Here is an 18,127-nt window from a genome sequence, read left to right as displayed (position 1 = left end):
ACCTTCAGAATGTTTGATTCTCTCCAGCGTGTATCGTAGCTGTACTGTGGAGGCTGGAGTGAGACAGGGAGGTGCCCTGTCTCTCATGTCACGGCTGACACCCAGCTGATCAGGACTCGGTGCCCTCTGCTGCCAACAGCTGACACTCCGGCACCAGCTCCCTGTCTCAGGCTGTGAGTCAGTCTGCTCTGGTGTCGATACAGCTGCAGAGGCAGGTCACCTTGCCTGGACAACCTGAAATTAAGTGGATGGCCTGAGTACGAAAACCCCCCCCTGCTTAATCTGTAACCATGAACAGCACTGACACACTGTTAATTGCGTGATGGAGGATTTACTGAGGTGCTCTATCACTCTTTGCTTCACAGCTGAAGAGAGCTATGGGAATGCTACCTTTAAAATACTTCTTTAAAATAATCTTAGGACGGACAACCACTGGAAGAAATGGGCCAGAATTCTATTTTTCCAGATGAGCAGATATGAACACACTGAATCCGCTGCTTTCTAGATCTCCACATTAAGGAGAGAGAATCACATTTGGGCCGTGACTTAACAGAGGTCAAGAAAGAGCCTCATCTCAACCTCTTCCCTGGATACCCTCAAAATGTTTGATCCTTGATACGGCGTGCGCACACGTGAGCAGTAATCCAGTAGATCTTGAATGCCGATCGTGTCCTTGCAATGTGTCAAGTAAAGAAAAATAGCACCACAAGGCTTTATTGATAACACTCATACTGTAGTAGTGCTGTTTGGATCAACAGTAGCCCTGTGATAAAGTAATCCAATGCAAATAAGCACAAGTAGAATTACCTACTATGTATAAGGTAAAATAAAGATATATCTGTAGCTAGTTAAACTAATCTCTAATAAGTGAAAGGCAAGCTCATTCTCCGTCTCACCTGTCTTTCACAGAAACATCGTCAGAACTACTCATCTGGAAGGTGTTCCTCAGGCCCTCTGAGAGCTTTGCTGCAGGAAACTGCAGCCACAATTACACACAGCAGCAACACAAGCACAGTGCCGGGTCTAAGCCTGTCCTGCTGCTGGCACAGACCTTCCAGAAAACAAGCCTCTAATTATACTCCCTTCCCTAACCAAGGGGACACAGTTTTCAGAACCACACGATTTTCAAACGACAAAAAAAAAACGGTTGAAAAAGGAATAAAAGAAATGCTTGGTAGGTGTTTTGAAATGCCCACGTTTCATTAAGGCATCCTGTTCTTTTTATATGGATGTTGACACATTTTATCCCTTGGTGTAGGTGTAAAAGTCTGTAGTAACAACTGTAGATGGGAGACTTCATTTTCAAATGAACAGGATGCATTTTCGAAACATTCTCAGTTCTGTTATATGTAGCCATAGAACTGCTTCACCAATATGCATTCCCAGACATTGCTATTGTCAGATGGAAGGATTCGGCAAAATTTGGTTTGGAATTTCTATTTTACAATATAACAACAGTTACAAATGAGAGGGGGACCATTAAGCTCGCTCGATAGTAAGGAGCTAATTGATCCCAGGATCCCATCCAGCCTTTTCTTGAATGACTCCAGGACATGAGTTTCACAAACGTGCCTGGGTTGCTTGATCCACACACCCACAACCTTTCACACAAAGGGTTGAACTTGTGCGTTGTGCACGAGTGGGACAGGACAACACTACAGTGGAGCTGTATATTACACCTCTGTAGCTTGTACCCCTGCTCTCAGCATTGTTAGCTCCAAGTCGTCCATAAGTGTTGGAGAGAGTAGCACTTTGTAATATGTCAGCATGGATTACACTGACTGTAGTTAATGTGGCGAAACTGGCATTAGTTTTGTCGGATCAATACAGCCTTGCTTGATTACATTTTATTGTCTGTGTAGGTGTGAAATACAAAAAATCCCCTTCTTTCCCCTGCAGTCACCCAGGTGCCCACTGAGCGACCTCAGGAAACCCCCAGTGGAAAGTGGAAGAAAAATAGAGCACTACCTCCTCTGCTCTCACTGTCTGCTGGCTTCACCTGGATGGGTCTGTTCATCTGCAGGGGAGAAGAAAGAGGAAGAGGACAGGGCAGGACAGGAGGGGAGGGATAGGATTGAGGAACAGAGAGAAGGAAGGAAGGGGAGAGAGAAAAAGAGAAGGTTAGGATTTGGCCTCTCAACGATAACAAACACTGGCAGTTTATCTTTCGTCACACACAGGGCTTTCACTAGTTGTTAAGTTAATGCGTCTTATTTCACCTCCCTGTTTCGCTGCAGCCTTTACTACACAAATCATCCAGCCATTAGCAGCACAGCAGTTATCCCTATTGATGGTCGTGTCAAACTGAGGCCTGTCCCACCAGCCTAGGGCCCAAGGCTGGATCCCTGATCGGGATACTAGGCCATACCAGGCATGCAAGCACACAGGCACAGTTTATAGACAGAAAGCTGCCTTGACTCCCACTAATATAAATTCAATTTTAAAAGAAACCCTCAGCTGAATGGTGCCTTGATTAAATGTCCCCCAACCCTTTCTTTCTCAAAACTGGAATGCTTAAGCCAAAAGCTTTTATGTCAGCAGAACTGCAGAGAAATGCAAAAACTAATGATTCATAAGAATTCACCGCCCGTACTATGACAAACGTCAATGGGTTCAGGTGCACAGAATGACTTTGAGAAGTTCCACAGTTATCAACATTCAACAAAACATTTGCAAGGCACTGTACTGTATCTATGAAACATCATATGTGTGTCTACATCTTGTCCTTACTTGTAAAAAGCTTTTCTTTGAGTAAAACCTTGAATTGTGGCTGTGATCGAGCCATCAGTTTGAGAATCTGCAGAAAATATGATCAAGATCTTCATTTCATCTTGTAATTCATTATCCTACAAATAGGGTTTCATAGACCATCCTACTTACTCTTCCACAAGAATCACCCAGATGATTCTCTATAACACTTATGATAAGATCACTTTATTGGCCATATACAATTTCTTGAATTAGGAAATTTTGCATACCCCAACTTGCTCTTCATGAGACACACAGACAGGGAGAGAAGCTGGGGGTCAGAGCACAGGGGTTTATACGGCGCCCCTGGAGCAGTTGGGGTGAAGGGCCTTGCTCAGGGGCCCACCGGAGTAGGATTCCTCTGCTGGCCGCGGGATACGAACCGGCAACCTTCCAGCCACAGCCATAGATCCTTATTTACAGAGCCACCGCCCCGCCCCCCAATGTATCTATACTTTGTCAGCTGCAGCAGACTCATATGAGACGTTTGAAAGACTAAAGCATTAATTCAAACCCACACTTTAGATCAAGCAGATGACACAAATGTCTGGATTTACATTAAGAGGGCCACACTGATCATGACTATCTATTCCTTTCACAACTGAGAAGAAGAAAGAAAACAGCGAGAGACATTTCAAGGCTGCGTTCCAATGAACCCCTCATTCTTTCCCTGATCTTTAGCTGGAGGGCAAATTAAGTAATGAATGGTCAGTTAAGTGAAAAATGCCCTGCTGGATACAAGCCCTGCAACGGAACATGGCCAACTTTTGTCGGCCCAGTTCAGGACACAGCCGTAGGAGAGAAAGAGGAGGACTGGCTGGCAGAAAGAGAAAGAAAGGCAAAGTGACAAATAGGAGATCAAAACAGAAATAACAACACAGACGGAGAGGTAAGAGGCTGCTGGAACGAGAGACAAAGTAGCTCTATTTGAGACGATCTCCAGCTCCCTTTCAAACTTTCAATCAATCAGGTAAGGAGGCAGAGTTATCACTCTTTCCTCAGTGAGTGTTGCTGATACTAAACTAAGGCTCCTCTCAATGTCTCCATCACCAGACTCCTGAAGTTCATGTGTGATTTCTGTATTAAAAAAATCGATTTTGTTTAATGAGAAGAGCAAGGAGAACTTTTGTGCTTGATTCGTAAAAGTACTCATTTTAAATAGTCAACTTTGGAATGTGCATAATATAGCGCGGTGTGTAATTGCAACAATAGCTCAACGCAGGATTGCTGGTGGGTGCCAGTCCTAATAACCCGGAGTCTGTGTACGCTGTGGTTGTGGCCTTAAGGAGTGCCCAAGCTTCAGTGAGTCCCTGAGCGTATGTGTGCGTGATGTGTGCGAGAGTGTGTGATTGGTTTTCTGGGGGGCGAGTCTGTTTCTGTGTGCGCATGAGAGTGTGAGAGAGCCCCTGGGTGTGACAGGGCGCTAGCAGCGCACGCCGGCGGATTTCCAAAGGGCATCGCCCAACCTTTCACCTGCGCCATTTAATTCCTCCGTCATCATCACTTAAGCCCGGCCACACGCTACTCAATAATGGATGAGAGTTATGAAAAAGTTAGTGCCATTAAATTTTTAATAATGCCAATCGCGGCGCAGTCGAGGAGAGCAGAATGAGCAATGGGGAAGCACGAGTTCGGCTGCAATTACAGCCCTCTGACTATGAACGCTCCCCCACACACGGGGCGATTAACATTCTCCTTGTTCTGCTGTTACACAGCTTCCTTGCTTAGTATCCGACTCCCTGTGTTAGGAGCACTCCAGGAAATATCCCAGGGAATGCTAGCCTCCTTTTCTCCCATCCTCTGCGCCACAATTGGCTTCGCGCTAGATTAACCACGGTTGATGGCACTGTGAGTTTACACTTATCAGTTTTAGAAATGTTGTAAGAGAAAAAAAAAAACACGCCAGTGTCAAAACTGGCCTTTCGACTAGACCCTAATCCGTGTGCATAGTACAGCCACACACATTTTCAAACATCTCAGGGGGACGAAAACACAAGCATTCCAACCAAAAACCCTCAAAGACAAACAAATGAAGTTAATTTGAACGCGTTGTTGAAAGCCGCATCGACAGAAAGCAACACTTAAATACGGCCTACACCTTATTTTATAAACATTTGCACCTCGTGTCTAACTAGTGATCTAAAGAAGTAGCATTGGAACAGACTGGCACTATGCTGTCAAATCTGAGCTCAGGGGGAAGTGCTGCAACTGGGCCTTGAGTGCACTGCGATCACAGCCAGACACAGGCAGGATGGCAGAGAAAACCGAGAGAAAGATGGGGTAACTCCGGGCACATTCACTAAGCAGGGAGGGGCATTGTGTCGGGGGTTCAGTGATGGCACGCTGCCTGCTGGCCCAGACCTGGGGGTGAGAGTGGTTGTGGAAGATTTTGAGTGGAAGTGGACAGATTTAATTCAAAGGGATTTTCATGTAGATTCAGGAAAGGTCCAGGAAACCGAGAGGAAGAGGGGGAGAGAGAGAGAGAAGGAGAATGGAGATGAGGAGGATCAATCTAACTTGATCCAGTACCTCACTCCTGTTATAAGAGTCACTACCCAAGCACTGAAATCTCCACTCTGCCCCTGATGAGATGGTTTTGGAAGTCACGCACAGGACAGCCGGAAGAGGTGCAGATGCACAGACAAGAAACACCCAGTTAAAAAAGTTTCATAACAACACAGAACTGAAGAATGACACAAGTCCAGATTTATGTATCGGGCGAATCAGACCATCTGAACAAAGAGCCCTGTGTTAAGAAATATCCTAGTATAACACATCTGAATAATTTATGGTGAACTGGCCCAGGCATCATACCTGTAAACTAGCTCATTGCACTTGTGAATCTACTTCTGCCATTTTATACAGTCAGATTCAAAGAGGTTTATTTGCATGCTTGATGAATTACATTGTTTCTAAAGCAGTAACAATTAGTAAACATTTACAAACACATATATTAATAACATAAGAAACACAGCCCACTCTCGGTTCCTCAGGCTGCGACAGGAGTTCACATACTGGTCTGCAGCTCTACAGAGTTTCCTTCCCCTCTCTCAGAAGAGAGGCAGGTGTGGGACGTTTGCAATATGATCTGGTATTTTAGGGGAGAATATTGCAGTAATCCTTGTGTATTTCTGCAGTGCAGCAGAAAGGGCATCTCTGTTTCTGCCTGCTGGCAATGGGAGCATGGCCTGTCCTCTCTGAGCAGACAGGTCTGCCTGTGTCGTCCACTTTTAATTACCAGGCTGTGGTCACTGAGCCTGTAGCTTAGCAGGGTCTGCTTCTCCATTTTTCACTCAGGGCCATGGAGCATTCCACTGTGTCCGGTTTGCAAGTCAGCTAAAGAACTGAATACGAGGGGCCATTTAAAAAAAAAAAGTCAAATTTGAAATAATGTTCACATTTGTCACGATGGGTTCAGCATGCCCTGGGAAATTCCGAACAGAACTTGAAAAACGGGCAGGATGACGTGCAACACTGCAATGTCCCGAGTCTCTCTCTCCTTCTCTCCAAGCTGTGGAGCAGTAAGCACTGCTTGGCCTTCCTCTTTTGTACTCTGCCTCTTTCATCACCCTCAGAGCCTTCTTCAGTATTTCACTCCAGCCTCTGTCTCTCTCCCTAGCCACCCACCCTCTCACACCTTCATGCATTTTCTGTTCTCCTCGGCACTCAACACATTACAGAACTTCAGTGTCAATTTCTGCAGAGCTTAAGCGTGAATAGAGGTCCGACAGTCGTCAGTTGCCACTCACACGTAACAAGCACACAGGCACGTAGTAAACAAATATTAACCGTAATGAAAACAGAACATGGTCTGTGCCACTATCTGGGAGCTGTCTTGCCTTTAAAAGGCACACAAAGAAAGCTTCCTCACGGAACATTCATGCGTGCACAAATGCACACACCCTGCTTTGCCCTACAGTGTTTTCACAGAAGGGGCAGGATTGGATTAAGCTGATAAATTGCATCCCTGATTAATTCCATTAGCCTCTGCTGCATTGTTAGCACCGAGTGAAGGAGAAACAAGCCAGTTCTGAAAAACACATGCTCATGTTCAAACAAAAGCCCTCTGTGCAGTCCGAGAGGAGCTGTCTTCGGTGCAATAAGTCCCTGTCCAATGTGCTTCCAGAAATGGGAGATCTTTCTTTCCAGGTAAGAGGAGTCCAGAAGCTGCGAATGCACTGTACTGTGTTGGGTATTACTTCCACAATCCATAGTTTTTATTATTATCTGATTTTATTTTTCTGGGAAACTGTTTATGACCTCATGTAACACTAACCCACTGCAAGGCTGCCTGGTATCCTTGGCCAACCCCTGCACAGAGACCACAGCATCGTCACCATGGGAGAGAACAACTTTGAGCCTGTCAGGCTTGGGAGGGTCTGGTGTTTCAAACCTCAGTCGGATAACAACTAATGTAGAGGATTGCAGAATGCTGTCTGCAGGTAACAACAGACTATTGTGATTCCTGAGTGTGAAGAGGTCTTTCATGAAAAAGATCAAGGAGTTTATATTGGTGCATCATTTATATCTTCCAGACAATGTGGAGAAGCAATGAAAGGGTAAAGAAATTGTTACAGTTCACAAATAAAAATATAAAATTTAAGGAACATTCTGTTAATGTTGTACAACTCACTAGTGAGATCTTATTAAGAATATAATGTACAATTTTGGTCATTGTATCACAGAAAAGATATTTCTGCACTGGAAGGTTTGAAATTCAGAGAAAATGGGCTTAAATGAAAGTTCTTCACTGACAGGCTGAAAGAAGTGAACCTTTTCAGTGTGAGCATGGTGGGAGTCTGAAATAAGATACACAGCCGTGTTTTCAAGAGACTGCTGGATGAGATTTTGGGATTATTTAGCTACTAACTAGTGTACCACAAGCTAGATGAGCTACATTTCCTCCTCTCATCTGCAGCCTTTACATTCTTCTATCCTGACATCCCTATAATACACCCCACTAATAATAATAATAATAATAATAATAATAATAATAATAATAATAATAATAATAATAATAATACGGACACTCCACTCAAAGTGCTTTACAGGTTATAAGGAATCTCCTCCCCTCCACCACCAATGTTGATGATGCACCAGTACGCTCACCACACATCAGCTCTCAGTGGGGAAGAGATCAGAGTGATGAAGCCAATTCAAAGATGGCGATTCTTAGGAGGCCATGATTGGTAATGGCCAGGGGCAAATTTGGCCAGGATACCACGATAACACCCCAACACTTAAAAAAAAAAAACTTTACATTATCAGTAGCATTTTTAATGATCACAAAGATTCAGTATCCCCATCAGTATACTGGTGCATTAGTCTCCACACAGACTGCAGAGTACTGTAAGTGCCCCCGGCTGGCCCCACTAACACCTCTTCCAGCAGCAACCTTAGTTTTTCCCAGGAGTCTCCCATCCGGGTACTGACCAGGCTCACACCTGTTTTGTGTCAGTAGGCTGCTAGGTGTGAGTTGCATGGTGATATAGCTACTTCAATGATGATGGCACGAGACGACTAGGCAGTGTATAACTACTGTACAGTCCCCGTCAAATTGTCTGAAACTGTCACTTTTAGTTTTCAATCACTAATGTGGCAGCACTGTGTAAGATGCTTCAGGATCCCATAAAAAAAACAACTGATATAGTGTACTAGTTCTGATCCAGTTTTTAATGGGAAACATTTCATTCTTTGTGAGATTTTTAAGATGCCTAATACCTCTATATTTCCACCTGTTCACATATTTTCTTAAACACTGAGATATTAGAAGGGGCTACAAGAATGACAAGGGCAACTCTGAAGCTTCCAGGCAGACTGCTGGGCTCTGATTGCTCAGACATGGAGAGGGGAGGCTGGGGGGGGCTGTTTGTAAAACGGCCTGTTTGTTTTTAAATACCACTTACAGCGCAGGCCCCAGAAACACTCTGCGGCTGAGCCCAGGAATAAATAATGCAGCAAAGAAAACATTAAAAACATTAGCTGGGTTACCCACTATAAATCTTGCAAGGGCTGCGAGAGATCTATTAATCAGCAGGCTTCACACTTTCTGGAATGTGTACAAGGAAAAAAAGATCTGCCAGGGCACACACAAGGCAAAACAAGGTCACGGTAACAAGCTTATAACCCCCCATCTCCTCCCTTCCCTGATGTCCTGACAGGATTTTATCACTAAAGAGCTCTTTGGCTGCACTAGAGCACTAAAGCACAGCACCGTTTCGTGCACTACTGGGATATTTAAGGAAATAACGGGAAAAGTTTCTGTAATCAGGGTTTTCAAGACAGCATGGACCAGCATTGTGGGCTGGACCAGTTTCTACATTCTGGCACTACAGAGTACTTCCTGCAGTATCCCTTTTCGATACAGAAGACTTGGCATTTCAATATCAGCCACCACAAGCTGCTTTGGCTGTAGACAATGATGTCAGCCCATGACGCAGAATATATTCGAACACATGAACGTGCGGCTCAAAAAGAAGCAATTGGAAGAAACAGATGTGTACTGTATTTCTCATGGAGATCCCGCTCAGGACTGCCAAGACATCTGCCCCTCCATCACCGACCGGTGACACAGCACAAACGGAGAAAATCGATAACTCATTCATTTACACCCTCCACCCATCAGCTTCACAAACATGACATGCTATGACTAGTCAATAGACATTTGTTAAAAGGAAAACAAATACCTTGACACCCTGGGAAACTACGCAGTGCGACTGGCATCCTTTGCAGGGCACCCTGTATGACAGCCCCCTCTACCCTGTGCCCTCAGCCCAGGCTGTGCCCTGCTGCACGTTCTCCCGATATATATTTCGGTGTGGGCAGTGCTGAGTTAACACAAAGCCCTGGTATCACAGTCCCCTTGCTTGCTGCATCAAAGCACAAGATGGCAGCATTGAGCAACATACTCTAAGAACGTTTGAAAGCAATTCAAAGGCATTTTCCTTCATTTTTCTAACAATGATACAAAAGCCATCATTGTTATCAAAATACTTACTCTCCCAGATGCACTGACAGACACAAACTCTTAATGTATTTTTTGCATTTGGTGTTGGGTACCATTACTTATATACGGTCCATTACAACAGTCCATTATATGAGTATACAATGTAATCACATTATAACTACAATGGCAAAGAACTTGTCACCTATTATACAGTATATATCATTACATTCCAAGTGCAGGCAACATAATTTTACTGCTTATCGTGTAACCTTCTTTTGCTGCACATTTTCAGCAAAATGCAAATTTGTGCCAGAATAACTGAATGAACGAAAAAAGCAGAAACATTAGCTTCTGCCACAGTACTGTAAAGCCGCGTGATAATTGGCCCAGCCTAGCTGACACGCTATCATCCTGAGGCTTTGGCATCTCTTCAGGATCAGCCTCCGCGTAATCAGCTTCGACTGCCTGGTTTGATAATAAAATTGCAGCCAAGGAGTTTGATCACAGTGCTGAAAGCTGAACAGAAACCTGCACTCTAAAAGGCGAGGAGATTTTATAGTCTCTCTGCATTTCAGGATAATTCAGTGCTTGCCTTGTTAAGAAAAGCGAGTGTCACCCTGGCGTTGTGTGAGGACACCCTCTGATTAATCGTGTCACTGTGCATGCCTCAGCACACTGGCACTATCCCCAGTCCGGTGACAGCAGGGTTCCTGCACCCACAGCGTGTGCTGGGTCTACAGAGACACCGCTGTGCCCGGGATCACTGCAACACCGCCTAGCACGCTAGAGGAGGGAGATCTTCCAGTTCGGAGACTCCACTGCTGCTTCTCACGCAGGGAGAACTGAAATGAAATCTGTGTTTTATTTGGTGAGGTTTAGACTGGGTTTGTTTTAGGATCACAGGTCTCTCTCAGCTGTCTCACAGGGGGGCGGGGGGGAATCCAGGCTGTGGAGAGACATTTCCTTCCTGCACAAAACCACTGGCTTTGGGGTTCTGGTGTTTCCCGTGTTCACTGATAGACTGCGGTATTTTACTGCCCAGCAACAAGGACGGAACCAAAAAATCTAATTGTCACACCTCCATAAAAAATAAAGTCAAAAAACGAAAATGCACATGGCTGGTCATGAGTTGCCTTTTGTTCTCCAGGGCCTTTAGTGTATAAAACAGAGGTGGTTTGATTCAAGTATTGCCCAGGTAACCCCCCACATGGATAACATCCCCACAAGTACTGTACTGACAATGTAATTCTGGTGAACTTCTCTATAATTAACAGTGAACATAAACCTGAGGAGAGTGAGGGGAGGTGTGTTTAAGACGAGAACGGGTGGCTTTTTACACAAATGTTGGTGGGAGTCTTGAACAAGCTAACCAAAGCCAAAACCCTGACTTTTCCCAAGAAATTACTGGATGGAAGCCCTGAAGCAATTAACTTGCAGCAACCGAACAAGTTAAATGGACTGAACACCCCCCTCTGTTTGTTACTTTATCTGGCGTTCTTGCTAATAGGGAAAACATCAGCTAAGCCGTGAGCTTTCTTGATGGGATTGCACAGTCTTAGCAGTGCCGACACGACAAACTCCTTGCGTGTTAACAGCCTGTAGTGTCCCTGGATCCGCGCTTAGAGGGACATGGTCGACTCGGTTTCATTGCTGATCTTAGCAATAATGCAAAGGGGAACTGCCAACCATTTTCACTTCTCAGCTGTTTGCCAGGACTGACCCTCTAGCTTCTAGCCCCCTGATTAATGGAGACCCCACTGGGTCCCAGAGGTTCACTGACAATTTGCAGATGAAATACAGGGATGAAGCTGGTAGAGAGGCAGATCTTCTGAGATCCCACTCTACCAGCTAGAATCACTGTTGATCCAAGCACCAGTTCACAGCTAATATTTCCATTCCAGAGATTAAAAGCAATGAGCACTCTGGAAAAAAATATGAATATTCAGTAGGCTGGCCTGAATGCACATTAATTGCATGCAAAGGATTTAAATACCTTAAACTGCTTCAACTTTCTTAAGTTCTTATAGACTGTCAGCTTGCCTGCCTAATATTGTTATGATGTGCTTGTTATAGTTTTTAGAAGTGCTGTAAATAAGTGTAGGCTGTATTTACCTAACGAGCTGTGTAGAGGAGTGAATCCATTTGTCTTCAACTGTACGCTGCTGGGATTTACCAAATGTGATTGAAAATGAGTGAAGATTACTCTTGCAGCCTGTTAGGGAGAATGTGAATACACACACACATACTGTATACGCATAAAGCATACACAGAATTCTTTCTGTCCTGCCTGCTGCCACAGGAGGCGCTGTTGAGCACTGAGCTGGTTTTGCTTGACCAGTCAGGCAGCTCCAGAACTGGGGTCCTCTCACCTAGCTGGAAAGTGATCCAGTCTGGATTCAAACTGCTGAGAAGATGCTACTGGATGAGCAACCTGGAAGCCGGGGAAAATACATTGAAACAATAATCAACTTTTAGTGCACAGTAGGGAAATATACAGTATATGAGGCCCCTGTTAGCAGAGTGCTTCCTTCATATACTGTATAAGGCAGTCATGCTTTCCAGCTTTTTAAACGTTTCCAATTTCAGGGTACAGAATGTTTCATTTTCAAAGTCTTATAGCCCTCACACATTTAAGAAATGTGCGGTGCTTGATCCCCTTAACTCTTACTCTTATGAACTGGTCCTCACCCTGAATGCACTGCCTTTCCATAACATTTTCTACCCTTAGGACAGTGGAGTTGCCATGGATATGAAGACAGGACCAAACCATGCCAGCATCTTTCTTGGCTACCCAGAAGAAAGCTTCTTCTCCTTCAATACCGGCTTTATCTCTGACCTCTAAGAGTGATACTTTGATGTATCACATACTTTGATAACTTGTTGGTGCCTTCACCTGCTCCAACAATGAGCTGCAGGAGTTCCTGCACTATTTCACCTAGCTCTGATATTCACTGTCAGTGCCCTTCTTTCTGGACACGCAGTCAGTTTCCTGGGACTGTCTACTTCTGTGTATTACCAACCCTGATTCACACTACTGTCCCCTGGACAGCTCCCTCCACTCCAACCTCTTTAAAACCCCTCTCACGTTTACCAAGACTAACACTGTTGGTAACACATTGAGGACTTGGACTAAGAGGATCAAGTCCTTACAATGCTCTGTGGCCTCACTGGCAGGGGATACCCATCATGCTGTATTGACAGGGCCCTCATCTGAGTCCGCCCAAGCTGGGAATTCTTAGACCCAGAACCATATTCCTCAGGTGTTTCCCTTTCATCCCAACAGGCTTCCCATTCCCGGGATCAGCAGAGATATCGTCACCATTTTACAGGATGAAACGTCAACTGAAATCTTTTTCTCAGACCCCCTTCATAATGCCAAGCACCTAATCTGCACAGCCTTCCTGTACTGTATATACAGTAGTTCCCTTAACTGCCCACAGCCTCCTCCCACCCTGGCATCTTTTCCTGGCACAGACGTTGCTGCTTCATCTGCTAATACGTATCCAATGAGACTCATGTACACGGCCCCTTGGGCCATTTCAAAATCACCCAGAGAATATCATGTGTATCAGGTAATCTCGTTTACTGCATCTCTTGCAGAAAATGCCATTTACATTGGCGAGGTAGGAAGACCGTTTCAGGGAGCACGTCAGAGCAGTGAGGCCTCTCTCAGCTGATAGATCTCTGTTTCACCTCTCCCAAGCGTGACTTCACTGACCTTTCCATCTGCGTCCTTGCACTGAGATTCCAAAACTCCTACTCCAGAAACAAATACAAATCAGAAGCCAAGAGAGCACCGTTCCAGAGCCTCAGTCTTCTGTTCTGCTGTCTTATACTGTCCAGTATGTCCCTGCTACCCAGCTCTCCCCCTCACACCTGAATATAGCTCAACAGCCAAAATGTCAGTTTTTTTCTTTTTTTTTTTCTACTGTTCAGTATGGATTTAAGTATTGTCTTGTTCCTATCTAATGTATAAGATATTAGTGAAATGGGTTTCATTTACCTTTTGGAATATTAGGCCATACAATTCTGTTTTTAATATAACCCCACCAGAGATAAAAACTCCCCAGAACAAGAAAGACTGGACAGATTCCTACTTTATTGTCTAATTTGCTGCTTTCCAGCTCCCTGTTCCTATGCCTTTGCAGAGGCCAGCTCTGGCCCAGCTGAGAGACACACAGATACTGTACCTTATTTCTCATGCAATAAAAATGACTTGGGACAAAAAAAAAAAAAACAAGAGAAAGAGAAGGGAATTAAGCAGTGGCATTTGAAGAGCTGCTCTGGTTGAATTCTAGCGCCTGGAGTTGATGTGCCTGTGCCCTGAGGATGCATGATATTTAGCTGTGATTGTCTAAGCCTGATCTCTGCCCAGAAGCTGGAGTCGCAGCCTGGCCTCACAGCCCCCCTGCCCAGCCTCACTGCACACTGCACTGACATTTCGCCACTGTGCCCCATGCTTACCACCGGGCCTGTGTCTGTGTCTGTGTCTGGATGGATAGGTGTGTGGCCTGCGCAAGCAGTGCTGTGTTCGTGCTTGTGATCCCATAACAAAACCAATGCACAAAACAAAAACTCAATGTCTTTATCTGCATGCCTTGATGGCTGGGCCCAAAGCGATGGACAAAGTGAGGCAGGTTTCATTTTGTTGGTCTGTGTTGTAATTGTTTTTCATTGTGTAACAATGCTGCCTGGGGCAATTAATCAGAGTGATTTAATGAATTGAGCTAAACTAGTGGAAATATATTAGAAAACCTTCACCCCAACGAGCTTCTCACTACCTAGAAGCATTGATGGAATAGTTATTTTCTGTGAAATCAGCCTCGGACATTCTTGATTTCAAGTGCTGAACGTGTATTTAAATTTAGACATGTTCAATTCCATGAACATTTCTAAATGAATGTGCTACAGGGCTCTGATTATGCATTACACAGAACTGTAGTTTTGTAATAGAAAAAGTACGACATGTGAGAGAGAACCACCTACAGTATAGCTACTATGCAGAGATCAATCTCAGCAGAAGCTCACAAACATCCAAACAGTAATAAGCAGGCATAATGAGAGAAACTACCGATTTCAAAATCTACTGCTGCACCTTTAATGTCTGGTTTCAATTGTATATTGCTTGAAAAGGCAGCGCTTTCACTAACCAGGTCTGCTTTGCATACATATCCTCCTGAGTGTGTTCGAGTGAATGACACTCCTGAAGTTTCTTGTCTGCAACTCCAAACACCTTCGAGTTTTTTTTTAAGACTTCTTCTGAGCAAACGTACAGCCATGTTAAAAAAAAACTGCACTCCTGAGATCCAAAATGCAAACCAAACGAAATCACATTTGAAACACCTTGAAAGTAGGCCAGATTCAATGGGGGAAGCTTATTTCCAATGGACAGTTTGATCAATATGTACTACAAGAAGGTAACAAAACTTTCAACCTCTGGGAATTAAGGTAAAATGCTGTGGAACTCGGAACTGTCCCTGAGTCCACAGTGCCAAGCAGGATCAGTGCAGACAGATCTGAAGGAACTTGGGTGATAACTGGTCTGCCTCACAGCGTAAACTACTCACCAGGTGTATTTAGGCATCAGCCAAGGGTTGCGCTGAGCTTCTTTGATATACTGTATCCTAAAGGTGCATTCAGAGATTGAATTAGAAAGAAAATAAAAAGAAAGAAGATACTTAAAAGTCTATCAGCAGGGACTGCAGAACTGGAAACCTTTTAATTATTTTACAAGGAAGACGAGAAAGGACTAAAAGCCTTTTATTTAAGACAGACTAGAAAGACGGTTTAGCAATGCCACGCTAATGAGGACTTGGTTTGGCTTGGAAACAAGTGAGGGAACTTCCTTTGTGTTCATTTCTTTCAGAAGTGCAGGCGCACAGTAGCAGGCCCTCCCGTAAAAGCTGTCCCAGATGCTTTTCAGATTCAGACTGCGAGAGCGCTACTGGCACGGCCGATGATGATTTTCTGCGCAAGGAGAGCGTTATCGCGGCCTGTCATTCAGTGCTATCTGGGCTCTTTTGTTGTCAGACAAGTAGATTGGTGCCTGGGTATGGAGAGCAGTGAGCAGTCCTGTTAATACCTCACCTTTAACAAGAGCTAAAATCGTTGCCTTTGAAATATTAAAACGGGAATAATGAGCAGCCAGAAGCTGGGCCAAGCAATTTAGTTTGTTCAAAAGAAAAAAAAAACCTCCAGCATGCATGCCACTTTTCTGTTTCTTTATTCTTTCTTAGCAGCTGTTTTTGTTGAAGGAATGATGAAGGCTTGCCTTGCTCAGGAAATTTTCCCCGTAATTGAATTCTGTTGCCACGTCAATTTATTCCCCTCTATGTATTTATTTATATATTTCTCATTGTACTTTATATTTATGTATTTTTATAATTGGATAGCCTGATGAAAGTGAAGTGCTGAATGGAGGGCTTATTAAATGGTTGAATAATGAACGGAAGTACCTGGGTACTGGGGCTGCGGCAGCGAGGAGTGTGAGAGAGGGAGACAATTAAACACAACACCACACAATGGGGCAGAAGGGGTGACTATTGTCCAGCGAACCTCGACCCTCAGGGACCAGATGGGCTTGTCTTGTGTGCGAGCTATGAACTGCAGATGTTACAGTCAAACAATGCCCTATACTCACTTCTGTAAGTTAGCCTTTTAATAAGCCGGAGTCTTTCCCAGCTGGAAAAGTGGGACCGGGCAGAATGCGGACGTACAGCAGTCCTGTGCAGGGATGCTGTCAATTCGACTATACGGTGTGGGGTCACTGGAGAAAAGTGGAGCACCTAGAAAAAAACCCTCAAATGGACCTGGAGAGAACACGCAACCTCCACACGCAAGGTCCCTTAGTCTAGAATTGAACCCGGGACCAGCGAGGCAGCAACTTTACCACTCACGCCCCAACGCTGACGGCTTTATTTTGAGTGCCTTTTTTTCCAATGTGTTTTGGTACGACTATGTAATAAACCCAGAAGAGAAAAGTTACATATACTGTAGGCAATACTGAAACTCCAAATTAAGCACTAATGTTTTGAAGGTCACCGATGTCTCAATGTCTTAAGGCAGATTACTTTCAGGAGTTCACCGCTTCCTTGTCAGTGAGGAATGTGTCTTTTACAACCAGACAGCGCTGAAGACTGGGTGTTAGGAAGGACAGTATTTGTTCTGCCCATTTGCTGGCAGTGCTTGGGATTGCATGGTAGGGGGTGTGGTGGGGATTTACAACCATGCAGACTACACTGCAGAGTATTTGCTGGACTTTGTCCAATTTTTTACAGTATACACAAACTCGTCTATGACAAACTCATTTGCATTGTACAACAATATTACATAAAAGGGGCCATTTAGATGCATTGTAGTGTGTGCGTTTGTACTAATGAGCTCCTTGTCAGTTGAACAACCTGCCCCTGTGCGTGTGCTATAGAGAGGCCAGGATTTTTTATGCTGGCAGAGTGGCCGCCTTTAGACAAGACCTTCCTGTTTCAATCGCCAGTCACTGTGTTCTGAATTCTTCCCTGAAGAGCCAAGAAGTCTGTTCGGCGTGGGGTTTGTCATCCAGTGGCCCTCCCGTGGGTGACTTCACAGATGTGTACGTAGGTGTGCAGGAACCTAAAAAGAAACGCTCGCACGTGGGCCGAGCTGGCAGCCGCGTGAACGAGACAACGCGCCTGCATGTGGGAGACAGCACGAGACGTACCGTATGTAAATGTCAACATCCGCAACATGTCTGGAGAGCGTGTGTGACGTCAGCTCAGGGGGGGCGGCCGCAGAACTTGCGGAAATAGGGGCACGAGCTTGTGCTGCAGTCAGACGGCTGTCAGTGCGACACAGACACTGACAGACAACAGCCACGCAGGCTCTGCACTGACAGAACAGAGGCCCTTCGTCCAGCACACAGAAGCATCATGGGCTTGCTGGGGCCCCTCAGGCAGGTTCGCGGACGCCCCCCTGCTCCGAGCACGGGGCTGGGAGTTCCCAGGGCTCCGGCGGACTGCTCAGGGTCCAGGACGTGGGGGCACAGACCGTGCTTGTTCAGGGAGGTGAAGGCAAGACTGCAGGCACACACCTGGGCCACCAATACTCCAGCGGAGGACAGGGGAAAGAGAGGGCAGGAGAGGAGAAATAAGAAAGGGGGTGAGCTGGACCACGAGATCGGGGGGAACGGGAGATGGTGAAGGCGGGAGAGAGGGATGAGAGAAAGGGAAACGGGCAATGGGGGAGGGTGTGTTCATGAGCTGTGATCAAGCCCGTCAGAGTGTGGAAGGAGAAAACCGGACTCCTCCTCCCTCGCTGGGGGCCCCGTGAATACAAATGAAGACTCCCCATGCCAGCCCAGCCACGGCAGCGGAGATGATCAGAGGCGGGACCCCTGGGGAGGAGCTGAGGGCAGCTGCCCCCTCTCGCTCTGAGCCTGCCTGGGGGCTGGGGGAATCA

The 18,127-nt window shown here is 45.3% G+C and overlaps 1 protein-coding gene across 15 annotated transcripts in view; it reads right to left on the bottom strand.

Moving 5' to 3' along the window:
- The window catches only part of celf4 (CUGBP, Elav-like family member 4), a 192,858-nt gene that overhangs the window by 80,707 nt on the left and 94,024 nt on the right, over window positions 1–18,127 (bottom strand). For all 15 annotated transcript variants that reach the window (XR_011189109.1, XM_069187430.1, XM_069187437.1 and 12 more), the window contains exon 3: window positions 1,969–2,017. Coding sequence is in view for 14 of the 15 variants with exons in the window: in XM_069187430.1 (XP_069043531.1) it covers window positions 1,969–2,017 (49 nt within the window). In the remaining variant the exon portion in view is untranslated. The remainder of the gene's footprint in view (window positions 1–1,968; window positions 2,018–18,127) is intronic.

The sequence above is a fragment of the Lepisosteus oculatus genome, chromosome 3 (genome assembly GCF_040954835.1).
Source record: "Lepisosteus oculatus isolate fLepOcu1 chromosome 3, fLepOcu1.hap2, whole genome shotgun sequence".
NCBI classification, from domain to species: domain Eukaryota; kingdom Metazoa; phylum Chordata; class Actinopteri; order Semionotiformes; family Lepisosteidae; genus Lepisosteus; species Lepisosteus oculatus.
Note: the sequence above shows the minus strand (reverse complement) of the source record. Positions and strands in the feature narration are given on the sequence as shown.